Below are 26,225 nucleotides of genomic sequence, written 5' to 3' on the forward strand. Positions count from 1 at the left end.
AGCCCTCGCTTAAAATTATGGTGTTTTAAATTGATCATGCTTCAGATGCTTCCAGAAATTATAATTATAATATAATTTCAAATTAACAGAGCAGCAATATCTTTAATGAAATGGTGAGGTGAATTAAAAAATAATAATAAACATTTAAATTGTTTAAATGCCTTTATCACCCATACATTCTTTGGGGGAGATTTTTAAATAAATTCTGTACATTTCTGTGATATTATTTTGTTATTTGTATTTAGCAATTGTCTTATTTCTGTGTTCATTGTGGTATATTATGATGATGATGATGATTGGATTGCAATTACTATACAGAGGTTTGAGAAGACAAAGCCTTTTTCTATTCAGAGTTATCTAACTAGGCATTAAATGTTTTGTTTCGTGCAGAATTAAAGTACAACGCTCCTAATAATATACGTACAATAGCCGCACATACAGAAACTGTACTGTACATACAGTGTCCTATTGATCGCCAGCACTGCTGTAATTCCCTGCCTGTTCTTTCTTCACAGCATGTTTGATGTGGGCGGTCAAAGAGATGAAAGGAGAAAATGGATACAGTGCTTTAACGGTGAGTTGGGGAAGTCTGATCCGGTCAGGACAAGTGTGGGTGTGCTGCCTTCAAGCGTGTTCCACTCCAGACTCTTCATACTCTTTCTTCCCGGGTGTGCTTATACTGTATAGATTACCAGATGAGTTTTCTGTATGGGTACGGGTTTTGGCACATGCGGTATATAGGTGCATCAACATTAATAACACTAGCTTCACCTTTGTAGAGGCTCAATGCTGCACTAATGACTGTGTTTACTCCTTTTGTACTGGCAGCGCCTGATGGCCTTGCACTGGTGCTGAGCCACGGTTTCCTCCCTAGCGCAGGCTCTCTCTTTAATAATAATAATAATAATAATTGCTTACACTTATATAGCGCTTTTCTGGACACTCCACTCAAAGCGCTTTACAGGTAATGGGGATCCCCTCCACCACCACCAATGTGCAGCCCCACCTGGATGATGCGACGGCAGCCATAGTGCGCCAATTTATAGATGGGGATTATTAGGAGGCCATGATTGGTAAGGGCCAAAGGGAAATTTGGCCAGGACGCTGGGGTTACACCCCTACTCTTTTTCGAGAAACGCCCTGGGATTTTTAATGACCACAGAGAGTCAGGACCTCGGTTTTACGTCTCATCCGAAGGACGGCGCCTGTTTACAGTATAGTGTCCCCGTCACTTTACTGGGGCATTAGGACCCACACAGACCTCACGGTGAGCGCCCCCTACTGGCCCCACTAACACCTCTTCCAGCAGCAACCTTAGTTTTTCCCAGGAGGTCTCCCATCCAGGTACTGACCAGACTCACACCTGCTGAGCTCCAGTGGGCTGCCAGTGGTGAGCTGCAGGGTGATATGGCTGCTTCTTTAGGGTTGGTGTCCTTCCTCCGTATTCAGGTGCCTGAAAGTGGGCGTGGGGACTCTGACAGCCATTGGCAAGTTTGTTAGTCTAAGGGACCGGTCTCATCCCTTTACTCTTCAGCGCGGGTGGAAGGAAGGGCAGAGGGCCACAGCTGCCGGCTTGTCCTCCCAGAGCAAAGGTCTGTTAGGGTCAGTCTGACACCTCTGTGTAGTGAAGTGTGAGGTCCTCTCGAGCTCCAGGAGGGAGAGTCCTGAAACCGTATTTTCACACACCACCTCTCAAACAGTCTTCAGATATGAGCCCAAAAGGGAAAGCTCAGGAGCCTGTTTAGAAGGAATTCCGCTAAGTCACTATAAAGTATCCCTTTTAAAAAAAAAAAACTTGCAGTTGAAGTATCAAATGAACAAATTTGTGTATCCTCAGAATCCAAAAGTAAGTTATAGTGTGTGCGTCGTTCCTTCTAGATGTCACGGCTATTATCTTCGTTGTGGCCAGCAGCAGCTACAACATGGTAATAAGGGAAGACAACAACACGAACAGGCTACGAGAGGCGCTGGATCTTTTCAGAAGTATCTGGAACAACAGGTGAGGCATCCCTTGTGCGCCTGCGTGCCGGTGGGCAGGTAGACCGGGGGCCCTGAGGCCCCCAGCGGTGGTGTGGGTGACATCATCGGAGCCGACGCTCGGGTGGGGTGGGCCGCTGGAGGAGCCGGGGGTCGGACCTCCTGCTTCGGCAGGCCGCCGAGGGCCGCGCCGCGACATTACCGGCGTGTCTCCTGCTGCCTCGCGCGGGTCTCGGAACAGGTTCGCGATTACACCTTGGAGGTTCGTTTGTAAGCGGTCGGTCGTGCAAGAGAGCAGACCTGAGCCTTCCCTCTCTCTTTCCCTAGGTGGTTACGGACCATTTCAGTCATCTTGTTCCTGAATAAACAAGACATGCTTGCTGAGAAGGTATTAGCAGGGAAGTCCAAAATTGAAGACTACTTTCCTGAATACACGCGTTACACCATACCAAATGAAGGTAATGTTCTGTAAAGTCTTGGTCATAAGAAAGTGGTCGGCCCTTTTGACTATATCGAGTGAAATTTGAAATATTGCAGCTGGTGCTCTTTTAAGTAGTCCGGACCCACCACTAAATTTCACATACAGAAAAAAGACAAATTCTGTAGTCAGGTACTGCAGAACGTTGGTGACCATCTTTCCAGTCCTTGTCCTCAAGTTTTCCGATCTTAAAAATGTTCGTTCCACAGCTGTGACCACTGTCAGAAGATATATGAACTGAGGCATTTGGAAACTACAAGTACTCCACTGTCTTTTTAAAATGCTCTGCTGTGACTGTAAGCACAGGCAGTGTGGTCATTTGATTAGGGAGTACATAGGAATTTATAGCAAGGATGCATAGGTGGGAATCTTTAATGAAGATCGGAGGTGTAAGTAAAAGACAATTCAGTCCTCACCTCCCACAGTCTGAGCAGCAGGCGGTCACCGTTATCTACTGGCAGAATCTGGGAATTATATATATATGAAATTGGACTTCATTGTTGTTATAATGAACTGTAAAATGTGCTTTTAGTGATAAGAATGCTATGATATTGACATATTTTTACAAACATTGTGTCCCTAATTCTAATTACTGAAATTATACATGTTTTGACAGTTTAGTAGTTTTCTTTATGTGAATGAAATATGCAGTTTAAAAAATCTGAACACCTGTGATTCAGAATGGTCATTGGTCACAGCACAGCAGTTTATACTGCTGAGTTACAACAGAAAAATATAAGTCGCTCCTTAAAATGTGTTGGATTTTGAGCATTCATCTCCTCTTCAAACAGCAACCCCCGAGCCTGGTGAAGACCCCAGAGTGACAAGGGCAAAGTTTTTCATCCGGGATGAGTTCCTTGTAAGTCCATCTCGACTTATTTACTATAGACCAGATAGTTCTTAGTCCCAGAGTTGAGAACCATTCTCATTAACATTTCAGTTGGTGTTGTGGTTATGTATCGGCCAAACTACCAAGCTGGAGACAATGTGAATATTAGACACGATGCCGAAATTTATTTTATCTCAATAGCATGGACAGTGCTCTCTGTGCTTCCAGAGAAAAAGAAAGCAAATTTGTTTGACAGGTTGGCAGTGTTACTGTGTCCCTGTGAAAATATTATGCGCAGTACCAGAAAATAAACCTTTTTGTCCGAACTGCTCAGTTTAGACTGAAAACCCTTCAGAAGCACAACGCTCGTTGCAGCCTGTATTTCTTAGTAACACTGATACTGACCTGAGTCTGATAGCGCATGGCGGTGCAGGTTCGATTCCAGCCGGGAGGAACTGGGCGCCTCTTCTGTGTCGGCGTTTCCTCCAAGGCCTCCGGCCACCAGCCGCCCCCCAGAGAAGCTCTCGCTGGGTTATAACTGGCATCTGGGAGCGAGTGGTGGGTTCTCCCGGCTCGGGCTCGTCCCAGCCCCGACCAGAACTCCGCCGCTTTCTGAAAGCGGACTGCTCCTCGGGGTCACGCCCGGCAGCGCGTTCCTCGCTGCCTTCCGGTTACCCGTTGAGACCAGCTTGACCGCCCGCGCGCTAGTTCCAGGGTGGCCTTTCCACAGAGGCGCCGGCTTGAATCGCAGTGTTGCGACTCCCGGGGGTAGAGACCGGGAATGTTGCTGGCAGGAATCCCTCAAGGGGGTGTTTGTCCAGGCATTCAAGATTCATCCATCCCCTATCCCTGGGGTCCAGGCGACACCCTCGGTCATCTCCACTCTAGTCAGCTGAATGTTGGGACACCGTAACTGTTGCTATCCTAGACAATGGCCCTGTATTGTTAGCTTTGCAACTCGGCGTTATGGGGCTGAGTAACTGTAGCGCATGCATCGTCACCCTGAGTGCTAGCATGGGCTGATTCTGGTTTGTCATCCCACGGTTAGAGCACAGTGGTCAAGACGGTGCTTGAAGCAGGAGAGGTTTGCCAGAGTCCGTGTCGGCGCATTACGGGGGGCGTGGGGCGTTTCGTGCCAGGTTTAGGAGTCATCTTGTTGGTGGTAGTAATCTCGCTTCTGTAGGACTGTCAGCCACGTGTTGAAACGTCTGCTCCAGCAACACCGTCGTCAGCTGTGGCGCCTGATCTTTCGGGACTAGTAATGCTCGTCCCCACGCTGTCGGGGTCATCCAAGACTTTGTGTTTCTGTCTGGGCTTCAATACATACTGACCCACTGTACCTCTGCATCTTAACCAATTTGAATGCCTGTGTGTCAGATTCTAACACAGCTGATCTGGCAGTCGCTTTACAGGTTGAAAGCAAAAAACATTCCTGTGGTCTGTGTGCTAATTTTGTGCCATGCCATTACTGTAGATGTGTACAAGCTAATGACAGCCTCACCAACTATTGATCACTTTGAAGGCAGCATGTGATCCCTTATTATACAGCTTTTGAATGCACTTCTCAGAAATGTGGTGACAAATCAGATGTCTCGGCAACAATTTACAGAATAAACCTAAACCTCTCCTGTTTTCCTTGAATCAGGGGGTTGTGTTTCTGAAGTGTTTCAGCGTTAAATGTGAATATTGCATCAGTAGTCAAGATTGCTTTGGTATTAATGGTGTTAGAAGTTCTGTGATCCCATCAATCATACAAGCCTGAAATAATGAACTCAAGGGTTTTTTTAGTGGGGCCTCATTGCTCTCATTGCTATGTTTCTTTCAGAGGATCAGCACAGCCAGTGGCGATGGCAGACATTACTGCTACCCTCACTTCACCTGCGCGGTCGACACAGAAAACATCCGCAGAGTCTTCAACGACTGTCGAGACATCATTCAGAGAATGCACCTGCGCCAGTACGAACTGTTATGATTGGGAACATCTTGGAACCTGTGGTTTTTAATTCTGTGTTCCTCTCTCTGAAACAAACTAGCCCACACAGGGAGGAAGAGTACTAATGAAGTGTGTCAAATCTTCTTTGTTTTTATTTAAGCCATTCTCAACCCCAATTTTTTTTTTGGAAAGGAGGGTTTGGGGGCTAAGTTGTGTGTGCTTTGTTTTCCATTTGCTTGTTTCATCATTTCCTTTCTTGTCATTCCACTAAGCCTTTGGCTACCTCTGTGTTGCGTTCTTCTTTCCTTTTCTCTGGGCCTCCGGTGGTTTGTTTTGTTCTTGCTGTTGCTGTGTCAGGCCTCGGCCTGCTGACCTTGCCGGCGGGCTAGCGCTGTAGTACAGTACATCCGCATGTACAGTACGCGTCGATCTCCGAGCAGGTTGGCGTTCGCGCGGTGCTCGTCTCTCTCTCCGAGCGGCACCGCCTTCAGACCAATCCCTGTGTGGGTTTCTGCTGTTCTGTTTTCAACACTGAAGAGTACTTGATGGGAAAAAAATGATATAATGCACTTTGCATCAGGTTACTTAATACCGCTGAGGAAGTATACACACAATGTAGCACCACAATATTTATTACTCTGTCACAGTTTTTAGCGTTCCGAGTTGCAGGTCGACTGAGAAATAACTGACCTCCTCTTTTAGGCCGTTGAAAGGCACAGACGTAGAGTAGATAAAAGAGGCACGGTGAAGACGAGAAGCAATTTTTTCTGAGGTTTTTTGGGGCTAAAAGTCTCTGTGCACCTCAGGCCTTGAGCAGTCGCTGCTTTCAGCCTATTGTGTCTAGTAAGAAAAACTACCACACTCACTTTGATCTGTCCACAGATGATCCTTTTAGCTTAGATCTTCTTGGACAATAGTCCTATATATAAATATATATATTATATATTTTTTTTGTTCATTTTTTTTTGTTCTACTGCTGGTTTATTATCTTGTACAGACTGTAAAATGTAATATTATTTTGTACAACTTTATTGAAAAAAGATACTTGTAGAAGATCTTTGTGCCTTGATTATGGCTGTACCTGTAAAATGAGCTAAGATGTAAGTATGTTTCTGATTGTGCTGTACAGCTTGATGTCAGCCCTATCTGCAGGAGTGACCGCAGGTAGGGACTTTCTCTGTAGAGTTTAGTTTTTTTTCTGGTTTATAAAAAAAGGAAATGCTCTTTAGTAAAAAAAAAAATCCTGTATAAATTATGCAAATTAACCACTTACCTACAGTGATGACCAGATGTTGCAGCGACATGCCTTTATTTTTTTCATTTTCTTTTTGATTCTCAGCTTTAAAACATTTGAATCCATTGAAGTGTCCAAATTGCAACCTGGTGTTGTTTTACTAGGAACCAAGTTTTTCCGATATGAAGTATGTGTGAGATATACACACGTGTCTGTGTGTGTGCATGTGTATATTTAAACATACATATACTCACACAGCTGCATTATGTATATGTTAATGCGTCTTTGTGCATGTGTGTGTGTGTATATATATACACATGCATACACAAATACAGGAATGAATGAGAGTGTGTTTGGTAATTCTTTGGTCATTCATAGACCTTCACAATTGCACAGGCATATTGTGAATGTGTAAGCACCATTAGATAGGCTCTTAAGTCCTTGTACCAACAGCAGCTTTTATTGTGCAAGTAAATAGTAAGAGAGAAAAATAAGGTGTAAACCCTTGTGTCTGGCCTGAGAGAATTACAAAATGACATTTTTATTTCTCTTTTAATAAAGAGGCACATTAGAAGACTTTGTTTTATTTTAAATAATCATATAATTGAAAAGTGTGAATATTTCTTGAACTTGAATAATTTATGCAAATTACATTTCTCAGAATAAGTTGTGGTACACTGCGATTTAAAGAAAAAAAGCAAAAATTGCTTTAGCAATAAGGCATGTCCTTTTTTAGTAACTATTACACTGCTTTATATTTTATACATAGGTGTTTTATGTCTCTGTGAGTATATCATTTTCATGTGTCCGAGATAACCTGTACAATTTGTACAATGTTTAAAATTACAGTTGCAATAACAGAAACCCAGTTTAGCCTATATTACTTTAATTACTCCATTTTTTATCGGTGCTTGAATTTTTTGCATTACAGTTTTATACACACTTGAGTTTACAGAAACGGTTCTGGCCCTATTAATCCAGAATCCTGCTATTCCCGAAAATCACCCCATCCTATAACGGGTCGTGTCTTCAGGAGAAGCAGCATAAAGGCCTCATGGTTACAGTGCCCTCCAAACATGTTACTCTCGCTTGGCAGTCAGGCGCTTTGTATTTGTAATCATGAGATACATACGACAAATACAATATTATTTTATGTAATTCCAAGCATACATTTGATTTGATCATATTGTAACAAAAACATACTGTAACGCTCCGGGGTTCACATGGGAGCACCATTGTCTTTTCTAGAACATGGACACCAAAAGTGTAAACAGTATTCCAAATTATACCTTTAAAGAACGTTATACAATTTTAGCATAACATCCTCTTTTTAAATTCTACACCGTCCGTATATGCGAACATTTTGTTAGCCTTTTAAGTGTTTAGAAGGTATAAACAGTGTGTCGACAAGAACACCCAGGTCTTTCTCATTTATATTTATATGTATTTATATCGTAACACTTTGGGGTTCACGTGGGCGCCCTCGCCTCTGCCGCATCAGGGACTCGCTTTCGTATGGAGAAGAAAATTCTTTCAGATTTACTGGCCGATTCTCCAGCAGGCAAGCGCAGTGGTCATCCGAAACACACGGCCGTCATAGCCAAGGAGGAGAGAAGTGTGAAATCAGCCGGGCCACACGGATCTCGGCTTCCAATCTATCCCAGCAGCAGTTCACATGCTGAAAATAACACACCACGTGTAGAAGAAAACACAGACTGGCCACAGCACAACATCTACAATTCTTACGCAAAGTTTTTAATGAGCACAGTGGGTTGGAGAGTTCATGCGGGTCACCCAAGGGGATGTGCACCCGAACGCTGACTTCTACACTCTTGACATTTAGTTAAAAGTGAATGTGTCCAATCGAGATTAAAAGTGGGCATGGAAAATACCCGATAATAAAAAGCAAGTGTTGTGTACTTGCCATTCATGTCATCACCTGATCACAGATACAAATTGCTTGACTGTAAACCCCCCCCCAACAAAAGTTTTGACGTTGTTGTCCCAGTACTTCTGGAGGTTTGGAAACAAGAAAAGGGAATCATAGGATGAATGAAACCCAGTACTTTGTGCTGTGACATCTTCTAAAAAATTGTGCTTGTTCTGCAAGTCTGTAATGGTTGGTTTAGGTAACTCACACAAAACACTTGTAGTTGGGTATGACTTCAGAGCTCACAGGGACTTGTGCTTGCTCATCAGACAGCTGGCACAGTGCAGCGTGCCTTTAAAGAGGTGGAAGTGAACGAGCGTCAGGACGATCAGCACCGCAGCGCAAGCACAGTAGATGGCAATGACTGTGCTCTCCTGCGGCAGGAAACACTTGGACAGGTTGAAGGTTTCCGATGTAAAACTGCCCTGTAGTGGAAAGAGAGATGAAAACAAAGGTGTTATAATCTTGGGGTACCACAGGGTTAGTTGAGCATCTGATCTCGATGAAAGTCTGTTACATTTCAGTCCACGAAATTCTCCCTTAAAACGCCTCTTATCCAGCAATAACATTTTTTAGACAAACTTGATACAGGAAAGTCTTGACATGTAAGCGGCTCGTCAGATCACCACTTTCAGAGGCTACTGAAGTCCCACACTGAATGCATTAAGGAAAGATTTAAAAGGTCTCAGTGCTAACGGGTTAGTCGTAAATGTTTCCCTGGCTTCCTTCGTGCTGGATGTCTAGATAAGAATCCCAAAATGAATACAAAGTCCAACACAAACATCACGAACAGCCTGTGGGAAATTGGGAAATGTTACTACCCAAGGGGGACTGGTTAGAGACTGTGATAGTACCTTTTTATTTACCGCGGTACTGAAGTATTCTTAAAGTACTTTTTTTTTTAATAGACTTGAGACTAATAGAAAATCCATCAGTACCACATTTGTAAACATACACAGTATGGACTTCAGTATTGAGATCAGATCACTTTATTGGCCATATACAATTTCTTGTATTAGGAATTTGCCTTTTCACAGACCCCAGCTTGCTCTCCATGAGACACACAGACAGGGAGAGAAGCTGGGGGTCAGAGCACAGGGTCAGCCATTGTACAGCACCTCTGGAGCAGTTGGGGTGAAGGGCCTTGCTCAGGGGCCCAACGGAGTAGGATTCCTCTGCCGGCCACGGGATACGAACCGGCAGCCTTCCAGCCACAGGCGCAGATCCTGAGCCACAGAGCCACCACTCCGCCCTACACCTACTTCATCATTTAAAGCCTTTTTTTATAGTTTTGATCAGTCGCCTCAGGTGCTGTGGAAAGGAATAAAGGTCCGAATAGAGAAATCACACCCTTGCAGATGTAGCGAAAGGCAATGCTTAATTTCTTTCCCCACAAAGAGTTCATCTGAGGTACGTTCGTGCCTTGACTGCTTCTTCAATAGGGCACCAGCCTGACCAGTTCAGGGCAGTGTGACCAGCTGGAGCGAAGGCACCATTACCAGAATGAAGCTGGGGTTGTTGCGGTTCCGCCAGCTGAAGGAGGGGACGCTGATCTCGGGGAAGAGGTCTTCGTGGAGGACTTCACAGGCGCTGTGTGTGTGGCCGCTGAGAATCAGCCGGGGGCGAAACCACCAGACCAGCTGTGGAGACGCAGCGGAGGGTCGTGAGAGACGCACACGCACACACGGGCATCTCACAACTCCTCATTGGGAGCTTCGTTAAAGGGGTTTGTGTATGTCGGGGTTTGAAAGAATGAGGATTGATGAGCGCAAGTACACGGTAACTTGTAAAACCTTCAATTTACATCACCAAATACACTAAATTTCCAGCTCTGCACAGCGCTATGTTCTGCGATTCAGAATGAGACGACAAAACATCCATTGGGTTGAAGCGGTCCCATTACGTTGTAAAGGAACAAATAAAGTTTTATTCCATGCTTACGTTAGTCATTACAGTGACTAGTGAGCAGGAAGGGCAGCTTCATGTCGCACTTTTTTGCAAATTCTCGATTTTGCAAGACCAGACATGGTGGCCATACAGTACTTTCACAATGTTCACGATTCTGTGCTTAATTCGGATTGTGTAAAATTTGGCTATCCCATTTTTTGTTACCGAAATGTAATAACCGGTCTGAGACATTGGGACTGCGGCTTGCCGCCGATGCAGCTTTTCACAAGAGCGAAAAGACACAACAGTGGGTGTAGATTGACCGAGCTTTCCCGAGTTTAAATGCAGAGACACGAGGAGGCGGTGCATCGAGCAAATCGCAAAACCGAGAACAGATGTTCGAAATACCCTTTGCTTTTAAAACTTAACGCTAAAAAAAAGATGGTCTTATTACAAATGAATTCGCGACTTGAACAGATAAACTTCTGCGCGTATGTCCGTCCTTGAAGTTGTAGTACGAACTGGTTTTTGGGCCAGATGATCTGCGTCCCGTGTCTAAGCGGGCTAGATGGTTCCGCGGTGTACTGATGGTGGGATCTGGCTCGGGGTGCGGGGCTGACCTTTTGAGAGGCGGCCTGGGACAGGACGTCGAACTGCTCCTTGAAAAGCAGGTTCCTCTCCTCCGGGGGCGCCGCGTCCTCTCCGGCACAGCCAGCGTCGCTTGCGCGGTACAGAGGGTAGTGCTGGACGAAGGGGAGAGGGGGGGTGAGGGCGCCTGTGCAGGCAGGGCGAGAGGCCCGGAGGTCAGACAGAGTCATGCCGCTGGGGGGTGAAAGCATCGCACAAGCCATGCGGGCCCCTGAACGCGCAGGGGGTCTCACAGCCTGGGAGAGGAGAAGGAAACCAGATCACAAGGTTCAGCCCTGAAAGCTGCAGCCTTTCCTTGTGTCTGTGTTCTGTGTTCTGTGTTCTGTGTTCTGTGTTCTGTGTTCTGTGTTCTGTGTTCTGGAGAGCAGAGGGTCCTCAAACACGTGAAGGCCTAGTTTGGAAATATCGATAAGAGACAGGCAGACACCTGTGGTGTTAATTAACTTTCCAGCCTCGGGTGGGGGGGTGTGGCTTGCTTTAATTGCTTAAATAAAAAAAAAGTGAAGTCCACCCGACACCTCCCCACAAACCTTTTACGCGAGTGCGTTTCGATAGCGATGCTTTGGAAGATGTTTTTTTCTTTCACTAGGCCCGCAAAGAAGATGTAAAATGACTGTTCACTAATAATAATAATTGCTTACACTTATATAGCGCTTTTCTGGACACTCCACTCAAAGCGCTTTACAGGTAATGGATTTCCCTCCACCACCACCAGTGTGCAGCCCCACCTGGATGATGCACCAGTACACTCCCCACACACCAGCTCTCAGTGGGGAGGAGAGCAGAGTGATGAAGCCAGTTCAGAGAGGGGGATTATTAGGAGGCCATGATTAGTAAAGGCCAGGGGGAAATTTGGCCAGGACACCAGGTTGACATCCCTACTCGATTTTTTTAAATGACCACAGAGAGTCAGGACCACGGTTTTACATCTCATCAGAAGGACGGCGCCTGTTTACAGTATAGTGTCCCCATGATTAATCAGCAGCAGCCTTAGTTTTTCCCAGGAGTCTCCCCTCCAGGTACTGACCAGGCTCATGCTTGCTTAGCTTCAGTGGATTGGCAGTTGTAAATTTCAGGGTAATTGAAAGAACGAAAAAATTAAAGGGCGAACTCTTATCACTGTAATTTGTGTCTGACACAAAGCCACATATTGCTCCTTCGAGGCAGAATCGCTGGTTTCGTATTACCTTAGCTGAGATGTCTCAGCCGTTTGACGCAAGACCAAGAGCTGAGGCTTAACACTGTATAACAGAAGACGATGTAGCAGTAATGCATGAGGACCGACAAATGATCCGTCCACTGGAACACGTTTCGTTTCATTAGTTTAATTTTTTTTTCACTGAATCGAGTCCAGAGCTGCTACTGCTGCAGCCTACCGCTTGTAAACATTTTGTGGCAACCAATATGCAGCATTAAAAAATATATGATGATTTTTTTGAAAATTAAAATGGACATAGAGAAAATCTGTGTAGCATCACGATTTATGTATTTTAATGGGGCAGAGAAACACTCTAAAAGAGATTTCATCATTATCCTGATAGCCACAACTTTGTTTCTGTGTGTGATCTTTAAAAGTGAAAACAGTGCTGTTAGGTTATCATAAGTGCTAACCTAAATGCTGAATTATAGCAATTTAAATACAGAAAACATTTTTACACAGTATACCTTTATACAACACTCAGCTGAATACAGAATTGGCATTATGCCTTCAGAAAAGTACTCTGATGACTTTTGCGTAGGAAAGTGCAATGGATGTGGCATCTAAAATAATTCATTTCATACGTGTGGCTTGTTATGAGGGCGAAACGTGATTCTGTTTCTTTTACTCAAAACCGATGGAAAATACCAATCGCCACTGTCTATTCGCACAGAAAACGTGCCCTTTGGGAGGAGAGACCTGGACCTCCCCTTCAGAGTGGCAGGAGGACTGTGAGATGTGTCCACTAGGGGGAGCCAGTGGTTAGGGTCTGACAGGGTGCGCTCAGTCTAGCACAGGACTGGAAGCAGGAAAGAGGGCACAAACTGGCCAGGCAAGCTGACACAGGGCATGGAGGATGAGAGAGCAGATGGCACCACACATAGACACACACCGCAACATTTGTTATCCAGCTTTCAAACAGTGGTCCCTTCCCAGAATGCACCTCCAGGAAGGCCAAGCGAGCGATGGTGCTGGGAAAGCTGTATTGCCTCCTGCACAACACATGGAGCACTGGGGAAGGAAAGAATACAGGGGTTTACAGCCCTCGCCCCACCCTCACAAGGGGGTCTACTCCTGTGGCGGTATCTTTCTCAGAGCCCCTCTTCAGAAAGGTCATCTCTTTCTGGGAAGGTGGCTCACACGTGTGAATTCCACCTGCTGAAGCCCAAACCAAAACCAGTCCTTCTGCGGAGAAAAGGCGGCCGATTGAGAGACGCGACCAGTACGGCCGCCTGCCTGCTCACAGGCTCGGGTTTGAGCCGTGACTGTGACCACCGTGGAGCTCTCTCAGGTCTCAGCGACACAGAGACCCCTCTGGGACTGCCTGTCAGGCCCTGCGGCGCTCCTCCCCTCAAGGGACTGTCAGGGTGGAGATGCTGAAGAATCGGGGCTCTTTCACCCTCGTGGGTAACCACTCCATGATAAACGGGGCTTTTTTTTTAAAAACATGGGCATAAATCCCACCCTGTCAACCAGCCAGATGGACCCCCCGCTAATGTCCTACCTGAAGAATGATGGGGCGAGATGAAGGAAGCTTTCTCACATCACGGCAGCGCTCTCCCATGGAACCGGCCTGCGAGGCGGAAACAGACTTCATTTCCCTCTCGCTCACATCAGCTCCTCATGCCTCAGTAGGACAGATTTCAGAACATTATTATTTGGTATAAGCTCTCTTTCTAACCTCCCTATGACTTCCCACACCTGAAGAAGGCTCCACGGCCGAAACGTTGTGTTCTCTTTCTTCTTTTTTTCAGCATGGAATAAACCTATTACTTGTTCTTCTTATTGTTATTATTATTATAGGTGGGTAGCTGCGTCAGCATGCGTAGGCTGCAAAGGAACAAGTAATAGGTTTATTCCATGCTGAAAAAAAAGAAGAAAGAGAACACAACGTTTCGGCCGTGGAGCCTTCTTCAGGTGTGAGGGAGACAGGGCAGTAGGCAAAGGTAAAGTAGCGGGAGAACAAAGGTTGGGAGGGAGGAGGAGTGAGAGGCGGGAGCAGGGGACAGAAAGAGAGGCCAATCAAGAGGTGTGAAGTCAGAATGGGTGCAGAGAGGTGTGAAATGATACATACAATGAAGGGAGAAAATTTAAAAGAACAGTAGTCTGTCGTTAAGGGAAGGGAGAATGTGTGATCCTAGCTGCAGAATAATTTTAGTTTCGGTGGTCTCTCTGATGTATGAGTTCGGAAAACCGTCTTTGAGAACACAGACGGAGAGATTAGTGTGATCATGGCCATCAGAGGTGAAATGAGAAACAATGTGCTTGGAGAGATCTTTAATCTTCACAGCCCTGACATAATCGTCGTAACCTAAGGAACTGTGAAAAGGGAAGAGAGTTTTTAGTGTTCACCACACTAAAAACTCTCTTCCTTTTTCACAGTTTCTTAGGTTACGACGATTATGCAGCGACGACATCGACTTCGAGAACCAAGCCCTCGAAATGTACTCATTTTTCATCAACAGAGGATACCCCAGCAGTGTGATTGACAGGGCCCTTGCCCGAGCCAAAAACACCCCCCGGACCATCAACCCGATCAGGAACTCCCGCCGTAACAACCGCATTCCTTTGGTGCTTCCTTACCACCCTAACACACTTCCTATCCCCAGGACTATTAACCACAACTTTTCCATCCTACAGGATGATCCCTCCATTGGGGCCCTCTTTTCTGATCGCCGTATCAGCTCATATCGCCGACCACCAAATCTGCGTAACCTCCTTGTTCACAGCTCCCTTGACCGCCCTCAACAACCATCCACACCAGGCACTTTCCCTTGCAACAGAGCTCGCTGTATCACCTGCAAGTACACATCCACCAACACACTCATTCAAGGCCCCTCAGGACAATTCCGGATCACCCAGACAGCATCTTGTACCTCCAGTAACCTTATTTACTGTATCTCTTGCAGTAAATGCCCAGCCATCTACATTGGAGAAACAGGAAGGAGACTCGGAGACCGCTTCAGAGAACACGTCAGGGCTGTGAAGATTAAAGATCTCTCCAAGCCCATTGTTTCTCATTTCACCTCTGACGGCCACGACCACTCTAATCTCTCCGTCTGTGTTCTCAAAGACGGTTTTCCGAACTCATACATCAGAAAGACCACCGAAACTAAAATTATTCTGCAGCTAGGATCACACATTCTCCCTTCCCTTAACGACAGATTACTGTTCTTTTAAATTTTCTCCATTCATTCGAAGTTTCATTTCACACCTCTCTGCACCCATTCTGACTTCACACCTCTTGATTGGCCTCTCTTTCTGTCCCCTGCTCCCGCCTCTCACTCCTCCTCTCTCTCAACCTTTGTTCTCCCGCTACTTTACCTTTGCCTACTGCCCTGTCTCTCTCACACCTGAAGAAGGCTCCACGGCCGAAACGTGTTTTCTTTCTTCTTTTTTTCAGCATGGAATAAACCTATTACTTGTTCCTTATTATTATTATTATTATTATTATTATTATTATTATTATTATTATTATTATTATTATTATTATTATTATTATTAAGGAGCAATGATGGATGAAGAACTGCAGCTGTGATTCACAGCTCACAGCCATCTCCTCTAGCTTGTTTGCTGCTGTCCTGTCTGGTTCTTGTAAAGGCACGTGCAACGGCACAGGAGACAGAAGAGTGCGTCTTCTCCTTCAGGTATCCGATTTTACACAAGGAGCCAGCGAGGCTACAGCGACGGTCCCCGTCCGGGAACGTCTCCCTCGGGAGCCCCTCCCTGTGGCGCTCGTCTCCGCGAGAGGGAGGTGGGCTGACCTGCGTCGAGCAGTTGAGCGCGTGGGACAGTCGGAAGAGCTCCTTCTCCACACTCTGGCAGATGGAGCAGCCGTCTCCATGAAGAGCCACACTGTTCACCAGGAGGAAGCTGAGGGGAGGGAAGGACAGGCAGGGCACCGGTGATCTGGGTTCAAGCACACTCCGAGCCGCAAAATGTTCACCTCATTCAAATGGCCGAGAGACTTAATCTATCACGTTGAGCACAGTAACATCTGAAAGCTAACTCTAATGAGTAATGTCTGCAGTTACTACAACGATCGGTAAACTAATCATGGGAGTTATTGCATGGACTACAGTGTCAGAGTTTGTGAGTTGTAGCAGGTGAAGCACTGAACTCGTTCCTGTAGATCCACAAACTGTGTCCACAGCGATGGCAGTACATATCGCGCTGCAGGAAGAAAGCCAGACCACTGCCTCAGCTCTCCTGTCAGTTTGCATCAGCTTGTCTGGATCACACGTCTACTTAAGGTGTGAAAGTTAAGTTCAAGCTTACGTGTCCTACTCTAAAGATGAATTTGTGTATTACTTCAGCAGAGGCTGACTGATTTCAAAACGGAAGTAGATGGTCAATGGTGATTGCAACGTGCACAGTTTTTTTTCTGTTCTTTTCGTTCTGCTTGGACCAATGAGTGTCCCACGAGAAGCGTACTTGAACACAGATGTTAAAGTTTTCAAAGTGCAGAAATCCAACAAAATACTAACAACAAAAACAAGCTGGTAAAACAAGCTGGAACAACACACAGAATATGCAACAATCTTAAAATAACTTATAAAACATGTCATGTGTCCCAGAAGAGATAACCAGATGGAAGGTTTATTCGGAAAAGCTCTTTTATTCCAATTGCACAGCTGCACCCTGAGACAGAGCGCAATGCAAATGTAGCACAAACACCCCCCTCTACAAAATCCAGCAGATACACAAGGCAGTGAGAGGTGGTGAATTCAGCAGGGCATGTACACAGAACAGCTACCACACAATGGCTTACAACATTGACACACAACTTGTGCAAACAATACAAGGACACAACAACTAGAAACAAAAATGAATTATCAAATTCCCTGTTCAACTGCATGTAGTCATGACACAAGGCTGTGGTTTTCTCACTATATTCTACTTCTTTACTCTCTAAGCAAACTGACGAGCAGGTAGGTAGTGACCACAGGCTTGTTTCCTTGTATCTTTGTTAATCTAGCAGGATATCTGTCTTGACTAAACATTTACCACAAAATGTTTTTCTTTTTTATACCCAGAGTATCTGAATTCTCCGGCTCTGTCAGAATCACAGGAAGAAGAGCACAAGATTGAAAACACACTCACTTCACTCCTTTCCTGGTCACTATCCTGGCCGAGGTGGCATTGAACACCTTCTCGAACCTCTGCAGCTTGAACCAGCTCATCCTGCAGGGGAGGGACAGTGTGAAAGGAGCAACCCGCTGGTTCGCTCGCCTTAACCTCATCCTGTGACCAGCAGGCGAAGTCCGTGCACAGCAGGTTCAGGCTTCGTGGCGGCATACAGGACATTCATTATTTAGAGACACGTTCAGTAGCTTTTAACAGAAAGCAGCAAGTTAGAACAGCGCAAGTCCTCCAACGAAACAGTCCCAAAGAAGTTATTTGGAAATGACAGCCAACATACTTTTCGGCCAGGATTTTAAGCTTTCAGCCGCTGTTAAAGCCGAACCAAATCAGGGACACGCTTTTCACTTTACAGACACTAAATGCTGCACAAAACTACAGTTTGTTTGCGCAATATGTGAGCTGGCATGAAGCAAATTGCTTCTAATAAAGGGGACGGAGAGCCCCTGTTTTGCTAATCATGTCTGCTGTCTCTTTCGGTACTGTAGCTGACACTCAGGCTCACCTGTTGACTCAACAGCATGAAATTAATTTCCTTTATATCCACCAGAAAGCCACTTAGTCCAAACAGAACTTGTCAAGCACAGAATCTGACAACCTAATATGGTAGAAAAGCCAAGTCAACAAGAATGTGCTTTTTCTCAACTATTGCTGGGAAAGAATGTCCATAAATTAAATTAAACGCGATAACTAAATTCTCTTTATCACAAACTGCAGCATTAAACATGTTATTAAATTAGTATGGGCTTCCATTCGTAGCTGAAACTTACTCATAATGGAACCCGATATCATGGTTTCCAACTACAACCACCAGCTCCGTGTCACTGGGGTGCCGGAACATCTGCAGGAATCGCCTCACGTCGTCTTCCCAGTCCTGAGAGAGGAAGGAAACAGCCTCATTAACCCTCCACAGCAGGAAGCCCCCTTTCTGATCAATCCCCGCATCCACACTTTCATGTGCCAGTAGCTCAACAACGCTGGTTGCATCTTTGAGAGAATGTGTTTTACTGTGAAAAGCGTTTAGTATTTGGGAGGAGTGAAGTGAAATGTGTCGTTTTTTGTGGTGTTCTGTTCAAAATGCCAACACGAATGCTAAAACAGCAGCTGCTGAATTCTGATTCACCCAGACTGATTTACAATATCACACCTGAAAACCTTGAACCTCAGGCACTTCTTCTGATTTCTGCAATCATTCTGGTAACGGATCATCTTGATCACAGTATTATCCTTTATTAAGAAGCATGACAAAGACAGCGGTAATAATTCGAAAGGTAATGTGCCTGGGGATGCAGATTAGGTATGCAGGTTAGATTTCTGAGTATTGCCAGATAACAAACACCTTCACTCTTACTCAACCATGAAATCCACCGTTTGAAACAAACTGTGATCTTAAGCTTGACGTAAATTCAGAGGTTTTACTTTATAGAGATTTATATTCAATGTGGAGTGAAAATGAGTTTCACTGAGGCACTTGGAAAGCAATGCATAACAAAGTCACTCAAGTGCAAGTGTCTCCACAGTAGCCACTGACGCGTACCTCTGGGGAGCTCCATTTTCCTTCATCAAATATATCGCCCAAAATAAAGACCACCTCTGGCTGCAGGAGCCACAGGGCAGTCTGGAAGGCTCTCTCCATCTGCCACTCCCTGCGGAGGAAAAACACCACTCACAAATCACAGGTACACCAATTGAGAAACACATTCCCGTCCTTTGTCATGGACAACATGCTGTAAATGCTGCTTCTGAACATATAAAAGAACTCAGATTTTCAGACCTTCCCAGTAAATGATTTATAGCTCTGAGCCAGCCTCGTATTTGGAATGCATTGCCATTCTTCCAGTGGCTCAAATCAATGCCCAAAACAGACACTTTGAAACTTTTCACACTATAGGAAGGGGGTTGAGAATCATGTAAAAGGCTTGGCATTTCACTAGAGCACTCTAATTAAACAGCTGTGTACCACCCAAGAACTGAAAGCTATTGTTTGGATTTGGATGCCATTATACTCTGGAATAGAGCATCAGCCACATACAGTACATAATAGTAATATGAAAACAGTTAATTTCTTCTTGTATTAAACTACTGTACAAGAATCATGTTTTTCCATGTATCAAGGTTTGTACAAGAATCATGTTGTCCTCATTCAAAGAAAAAACCAAATGAAGACAAATATACACCCAAAGAATGCTCCACAGCTGAAATGTTGTGTTTCCTTTCTGCTTTTCACCAGAAATAAATCTTTAACTTGTTCCTTTGCAGCCTACGCATGCTGACGCAGCTACTGCACCTACTTGAACTACTGGGGACAAATATGCAAATTCTTACATCTTAGTACAGCCATAGTGTGATTCAGTATTTCGGTTAGATCCTAATCAATGAGATAGAGGGATGAAATATGCAAATATGCACGTTCATTTGTCTGAGGGTCAGCACGATGACCAGCAGCTGACCCTGCGTATGGAAATAGTGTTATATTAGTTTAAGTGTCCTGTGTAAACCTTAAACCTGTGTACCTGTTCTGTTGGTCCCCTTATGTGTGTGTGTAAATCCTGTGTTTGGTTTGGTGTCTCCATTTGTCCTTTGTCCTGCGTGAACTCAAATATCCTACAATATCTTTTTGAATAATTCTAATTTGAATTGCAAATAACTTTTTTTCAAATTAGTATTTTTGATAGTTCTGTCTGCTCTATAAACACCAAGGACAGCTAGGGAGAAAATATAAGATATTCTTCTTTAATAGTGTAACAGATATGACTTATTGAAAAAAGGATTATTTTACTCAGAATACATTAAGGAATGTGAGTTTCTCTACCTGTCTTTTTAAAGAAATTATGAATCAAAGTTAAATCAAATTAATACTTTCATATATATATGGTGTAGGATGAATGGTTCATTCAGTAATTAGTGAATGATTGTTAAGATGAGATATTTTTATATAAATGACACCCCTAAACTTTGGGAACCCCTTTAAAATCCTTTAGATATTATAGACACTTTCAGTTGGTAGCTAATGATCGTTTTAATTCTGACCCATTAAACAAATTATTGGTTCAATTAATGATGAGCTGGACTGGATTGTCAAACTCAAAGCCCTGTGTCTCTGGAGAGTCTTGTTTAGCGCCTCGGCTCCTCGGTTTATAATGTCTGCTGGGAGATGACACATAAGACACGGGCAACACGTAAGAAAAAATGAATTTTATGCAATAAATAAGAACATCACACATCATTAGCTGAGTCCTAGGAGAACGTATTAAGCTTTATCCCCAAATCTTCTGATACCGACATTAATACTGCAGACACAATTGAATACTCGATTAATCGTAGTTATAATCCCCTCTGCTGAACTTGCAGAGATGTTCTGATTATGTAACATGTACTGCCTGCTTTGGTCCTGATTATACTGAGCCATCTGTCCCGATGTCTCGTCTCTCTGTCCTGCTTTCTCCCTACACACTCCTGCCGCACAGAAAGCAGAGCGAGCGAAAACACGCTCTCGCGGCTGTCAGGCTGTCGTTTGGCGTTGCTGCGCCTAACGATTTAATGAAAGTACTTTTCATTAAAAGACTCCCATCTGCAATAGCTTTTTATGCCTTCACAAGGAACAGACTGTTTTGTCGCAATATAGATCAAACTTAAATATGGCTTTTTAAGTTACAGTTATTAATTTGCTATATATATATTACTTAAATGTTAGTATTAGAATTAATTATTATTATTATTATTATTATTATTATTATTATTAAGTACTGCGGTATAATATGTATTCAAATTTGAAAAAAGGTAGTACCATATCAAAATTAACGATTAAAAATGCAGGAGGATCTTATGATATTACTGTAACGCACAGAGCGAGAAAAAAACCGTCGCCTACCCCATAAACCAGGGCGCCGCGTTACCCATCCTTACGGGTGGGAAGCCTTCACTTTGTGTGTGTGTGTGTATTTCAAAGAAACAGCATTTTGGGGCGTCGGGTTTGTCATCCCTGCACAATTCGCTGATACGGTTTATTACAGAGAGCGCCCGGTTCGTGCCCTCGGCGGAAAGGAAAGCATCCCGACCTGCGGAGCTTGTCGAACCAGTGTCCCCGGAGGGCACCCAGGAGGTGGGTATCCGACAGCACCAGGGCGCGGAGCACCGGGGCAGCCTGCCCGCCCGACCCGCCGGACCCACCGGACCCACCGCCCGGCTCCGGCCAGGAGCAGCGCCACACCGCCGGGAAGTAGATGAGATACTCGCAGAACAGGAACACGCAGCTGGCCGACCACAGCAGGAGACAGAGGAAGACCCCCTTTCCGCGCAGTCCTGGCATGCCTGCGGAGGCTCGGCGCGGCACGGTCCGGCCGCGAAGGCACGGCTCTCTCTCTCTCAGTGTTGTCTGTTTCGGGGTCTGTTACATCTTTATCCAGGGAAGAGCTTCCGTGGGGACCGGCGGCTCATCCACGCCGTGCTGGGCTCGTCGGCGCTTGTTCCCCTTCCCCGGCAAACCCCACCGTGGCAGACATCGGCTGGATCCTCATCTGCCTGGGTCAGGGTGCAAAACCAGCGTTTTCCCCCCGTTCCTGCCGTGAAGAGCGGGGTCTTCAGTCATTATCCGTCAAAAAAAAACACCAACAGAATAAGGCATCCGAGCGCTGGCACGACATATAACCGAGATTAAAAAAACAACAACAAATCCGAACGATTCAAAGCATCCCTTTAAACACCCCCTCTAATCCTCGGAATCGAGGTCAATGTGAATCGTGATATAAAAAAAAAGTGAAGACAAAAACACGTTGGAGAACCGTCTGTCTCTGAATATCCCCGTTGGCTGTCCGCACACACACGCGCGTTTATTTTTGCTTAATATGTATTTTTTTTTCTAAATCCGAATTATTTGAGAGCCTCAAGAAGGTGGCGGATGCCTGCTAGGTTAGCGCTCTCAGACTGCGCACTGTGTGGTACCGAGCAGCTGAGCAGCTGAGCACGACGCGTCTCCTCCTCAGACGGATGAAATGAACCTGCCTTCTTTCAGGTGTGACACCCAGCCGAAGCGTCGTGTCTCTCTCCTTTTCAGCATGGAATAAACCTGAACTTGTTCCTTTGCAGGCGACGAATTAATCAATGAAACTGAATTAGTCAAGCTTTTTTTAAACAGACCAAAAGGACAAAGACCGTACCTCTGGCTCGCTGTCACTCTTAGTGTGTTTGTGCAGGACCACTGTCCTGGGGTATGCACCAAACTGGCACTATTGTGTTTTTAATTCTTCCCTCGGAACCGAGCGTTAACATCTGAGTGGCCTTAGAAAAGCAGCGACGCCACAGTATGGGACACGATTTGTCTTTCTAAATTCATTGTCCCGTGTATCAGGGTCATTATCATGCTAAAGATAAACCCGTTCGCCCACATTTTTCACAGTTTACCGAGAACAGTTCACAAGAACAGCAACATGATGCGCTTCCAGCATTTCCTGTTCGTCAACTGGTCAAACCGCCACAGCGACACATCGCTCACTCGGCGCCTGAGGCGGCTTCGTCACTGGACATCGCGGCTTCCTGAAATAAACGCCTGGTTGACATCTTTGGCTCAATGAGCTACTAGCAACAGGCCAGAGGTGCCGGATGCCCCTGTGTCCTCTTTTCAGCTTCTTATATTCTTACACTATTCCCTCGGCGGTTTATTATAGACTTACACCCGGTATTCGGGCTAACTGGAGCCGCAGCCCTGTTATCTAATGCACATTGCCTGCTCTGCTGAGGGCCAGCAAGACCTAAAGAGCCCATGAAAAAAAACTTACCGCGTGTTTTTATGTGCATAATTAAAAAAAGTGTCACAGACATCATTTTAATATATATATTTTACCCAGAATGACAACACCACCCAAAATTAAAGCGTTCAGAAAGGAATATGGAGTGAAAATGTGGCTGAACCCGCTTGGCTGAGGAGTGGTCTCCCCGCCAGGGGACGAGAAGGCTGGGGCCCCCTGTGGGGTGAGGGGTGACCCAGGGGCAGCTGCAGAGGGGGAGATGGGGTGCAGGTGGGATGCAAAAAGACATACAAAAGGGACACTATACTGTAGTGGGCGCCATCTTTCGGATGAGACGTTAAACCGAGGTCCTGACTCTCTGTGGTCATTAAAGATCTCCTGACTTTTCTCGATAAGAGTAGGGAGTTATCCCGATGTCTGGGCCAAATTCCCCCCCTCGGCCTTTACTGTGCCCTCCAGATTGTCCCCCTGTACGGTTGGCTTGCACTGGCCCTGCGATGGACTGGGTGTACCCTGCCTTGCGCCCGCTGCTTGCTGGGTAGGCTCCCGCTTCCCACGACACCGTGTGGTATAAAGTGATGTGGCAAATAAGATGACATGACAATATGGAATCATATTGGGTGTGATTGAGATTTATAGGCAATTGATTGACACAAAACACTCAATAATGTCAAAGTGTAAGCAAAATTTTTACATTTAATTATATATATAATTCATTTTATATGATTTAAGAATGTAAGAGAAGGACTTCAGCTTCTTTATTTCTTTATATTACCAGGTAACTAAGTCCTCAGGTTAGAAGAACTTTATACTCTAGGGACGTTCAGGGGAGCAATCTGTGATTCACCTTGCTCAAGCACACATCAAGTAGACTTCAGTCTTTTTGATCACATGAAACATCTGTTTTTCCTGCACTGTATGTTTAGAAGAAAGTGCATGCTATATTTCAAGAGGAAAAACATGAGTGCAGAAACATATGTCCTAGAAAGACTTAGAGGTGGTTTTACCCAATTCCACAGAAAAGCACCTGTATAATCATACAAAAGCATTTTTGTTACTTTTTAAGACTAATCTAATGGGAAGTAACGTCCCACCATGGCATAAACCCTAAAAGCAGCAGAACCAACAGATGTGTTTTCGAAGAAAGCTGCTCTTGACTGTCCCTCTCCAATACTGAGCTGGAATCCAGCCAGCATGGTTTAGACAGTCATAAAATGCTAACAAAGCATTCACCCCCCAGTCTGGTGACGTCTGAAGGGCTGCTCAAAATGCAAAGGTGGAAATTCTAGCTAAAAGAATAGCTACAGCTGCATTGGTTTTGTACTACCAGTCAAGAAATCTGGAAAAGACTCTTTGGGCATACATGCAGAGAGTGTCTCGGGAGCCGGTCCAGACTCCCGTGTAGTGCGTATTTAGGACCCTGTGCAGACGGTAAAATCCGGAAGAGACTGGAGAAGGGCTACAGAGAAACACAGCAGGAACAGGACGGGATGACTGACAGGGGGGCGTGATGGCAGTGCGCCGGTGCTCAGGGGGCGTGGCGCAGGCGAACAATCCGGAAGGGGAAACCAGGAAGCAGTCCAAAATTCCACAGCTGGGAGCCCCATCCAAACAGAGTTAGGAACGGGGACGAGGAATCAGGAACAAGGAAGTTAAAATCATAACGGAGCCGGGTATTCCGAGGCCCGGACCCAGGAATAAGACCTGCCCTCGGGCTGCCCGCAAGCCCAGGGAATAGGCAGGCCTTGTGACGTCCATCTTCCGAAACCAAGCCCTGAAGCCCGGAGACGCCAAAGTTAAGGAGGGACAGGAAAATAGGAACAGGTGCACGTAATGGTGAAACTACAATAATAAAAATGGTCGGAGCGCCCTCTAGAGGAGGGAAGACAACTGTGACACGGAGGAAAATCTGTTGTGGTATTGTATAAATAAGTACGGCAATTTAGTCTCTAAAATCCCAGGGATGTTTGGTGGTAAGTGTTGCCTGTTCTAGTTACATCTGAGTGTCCACAAAGAGCAGGGGTCTACAAAACTCTCAGAATGTATCTGATATATGTCGGAAAGAAATGAATCTGAGGTCCCAGCAGTTCCCTCCCGTGTCCAGTGATCGAGTGAGCCTGTGAGTATGGCCATATGCTCATCGAGACATGGGGCACTCTGCCCTAAAGGAGATGGCACTGGACAGCAGTGTCTGCGAGCAGTGCAGCGAAGGCTACAGCCTTAAAGAGCTAAAGGAGACAGATGGATTGGAGTCTTAAAGGAGGATTTAGGTCTTAACAGACAACGGTTAATGACTTTACAATTTAAAGAATTGTATCTGTGATTGTTAACACACACTGAAATCTCCCCCCCCCCCAGAGAAGAAGCAGCAAAGAGGATGTAAAATCCTCAACATGAATTTGTACAGGCCTGCATATGATGAATGACAAAAACACTTTTTTTTTCAAAGGAATTAATAAATATGTACTCTTTCCTCAGTGTTTGAACTGTTTCAGTCTCCTTAATGGCTCACTGAGTTGTAAGTGCAATGGAAATTGTTGGGTTCAACAGCTGTAAAAAACTACCCTTAAATTCTGGACTGAGGCTGTTGAGGCCACATTATGTTGCTGCTAACTGCTTAGGGACATGGTTGACTTTGACAACTGCAAGGATAAGTGATGCAGGTTCACATACACAAGAAGCATAACATCTGGTCTCCGGTAACCGTTTGTTAAAGGGAGTTAGCAGTGAACTATATTAGTTTTAGTTTTATTTCCTGTATTTATGTAGGAGTTCTTCCATATACACAGCCGTTGCTTGTGTTTTGTCTTCCTCCTTAGTGCATGACAAAAAAAACAATTATATAAATGTATGAGTCTTTTTTTTAAAAAAAAAAGCTGTTGGAGGAATACAAAAGCATATGTGTTAGAAAAGACTTTAACAAAGGAAAACTGGTGTGGCTGGTCTGTGAAATAGAAATCCAAATCAGTCATACTGTAACTCTGTTAATATATGTATAGAAAGGGGAACTACAATGGTATTTTTATATCTGGGGTTAGAATCATTGATGAGTGCATTTCAAACCACAGTGAAGGTAATATGTACACAGTAACATGTAAAGCCTCCAATTTACATCACCAAATAGATGAGATTTCCAAATGTGCACACACAGCGTCATGTTCTGGGATTCAGAACAAGGCAACAAAACTTCAGATGAGGTGAAACGTCCTTGTGACATTGTAAGCA

The 26,225-nt window shown here is 45.0% G+C and overlaps 2 protein-coding genes across 7 annotated transcripts in view; one reads left to right on the forward strand and one right to left on the reverse strand.

Annotated features, from left to right (window-relative positions):
• The window catches only part of LOC102682577 (guanine nucleotide binding protein (G protein), alpha activating activity polypeptide, olfactory type), a 137,490-nt gene extending 130,465 nt beyond the window's left edge, over positions 1–7,025 (forward strand). For both annotated transcript variants that reach the window (XM_006633864.3, XM_006633865.3), the window contains exons 8-12: positions 516–574; positions 1,879–1,999; positions 2,305–2,435; positions 3,247–3,314; positions 5,110–7,025. In XM_006633864.3, the coding sequence (XP_006633927.1) occupies positions 516–574; positions 1,879–1,999; positions 2,305–2,435; positions 3,247–3,314; positions 5,110–5,256 (526 nt within the window). In that variant the 3' untranslated portion in view covers positions 5,257–7,025. The remainder of the gene's footprint in view (positions 1–515; positions 575–1,878; positions 2,000–2,304; positions 2,436–3,246; positions 3,315–5,109) is intronic.
• A 295-nt stretch (positions 7,026–7,320) lies between these two features.
• On the reverse strand, positions 7,321–22,668 carry mppe1 (metallophosphoesterase 1). 5 transcript variants are annotated; one of them, XM_006633954.3, is made up of 10 exons: positions 21,315–22,395; positions 18,794–18,902; positions 18,027–18,130; positions 17,218–17,298; positions 15,879–15,987; positions 13,619–13,687; positions 10,889–11,011; positions 9,881–10,021; positions 8,590–8,806; positions 7,321–8,129 (listed from the first exon to the last, which is right to left on the reverse strand). In XM_006633954.3, the coding sequence occupies exons 1-9, from the start codon at positions 21,563–21,565 to the stop codon at positions 8,624–8,626; spliced, it is 1,170 nt and encodes a 389-aa protein (XP_006634017.2). In that variant the 5' UTR covers positions 21,566–22,395; the 3' UTR covers positions 7,321–8,129; positions 8,590–8,623. The 5 variants fall into 5 exon arrangements, with proteins under 5 accessions (XP_006634017.2, XP_015209060.2, XP_015209059.2 ...); XM_015353574.2 differs by lacking the exon at positions 7,321–8,129 and adding an exon at positions 22,413–22,668 and having other exon boundaries at positions 8,186–8,806; positions 21,315–21,815; XM_015353573.2 differs by lacking the exon at positions 7,321–8,129 and adding an exon at positions 22,413–22,668 and having other exon boundaries at positions 8,186–8,806; positions 21,315–21,834.
• Positions 22,669–26,225: the final 3,557 nt, after the last annotated feature.

This window comes from Lepisosteus oculatus, chromosome 6 (assembly GCF_040954835.1).
Source record: "Lepisosteus oculatus isolate fLepOcu1 chromosome 6, fLepOcu1.hap2, whole genome shotgun sequence".
Lineage (NCBI taxonomy): Eukaryota > Metazoa > Chordata > Actinopteri > Semionotiformes > Lepisosteidae > Lepisosteus > Lepisosteus oculatus.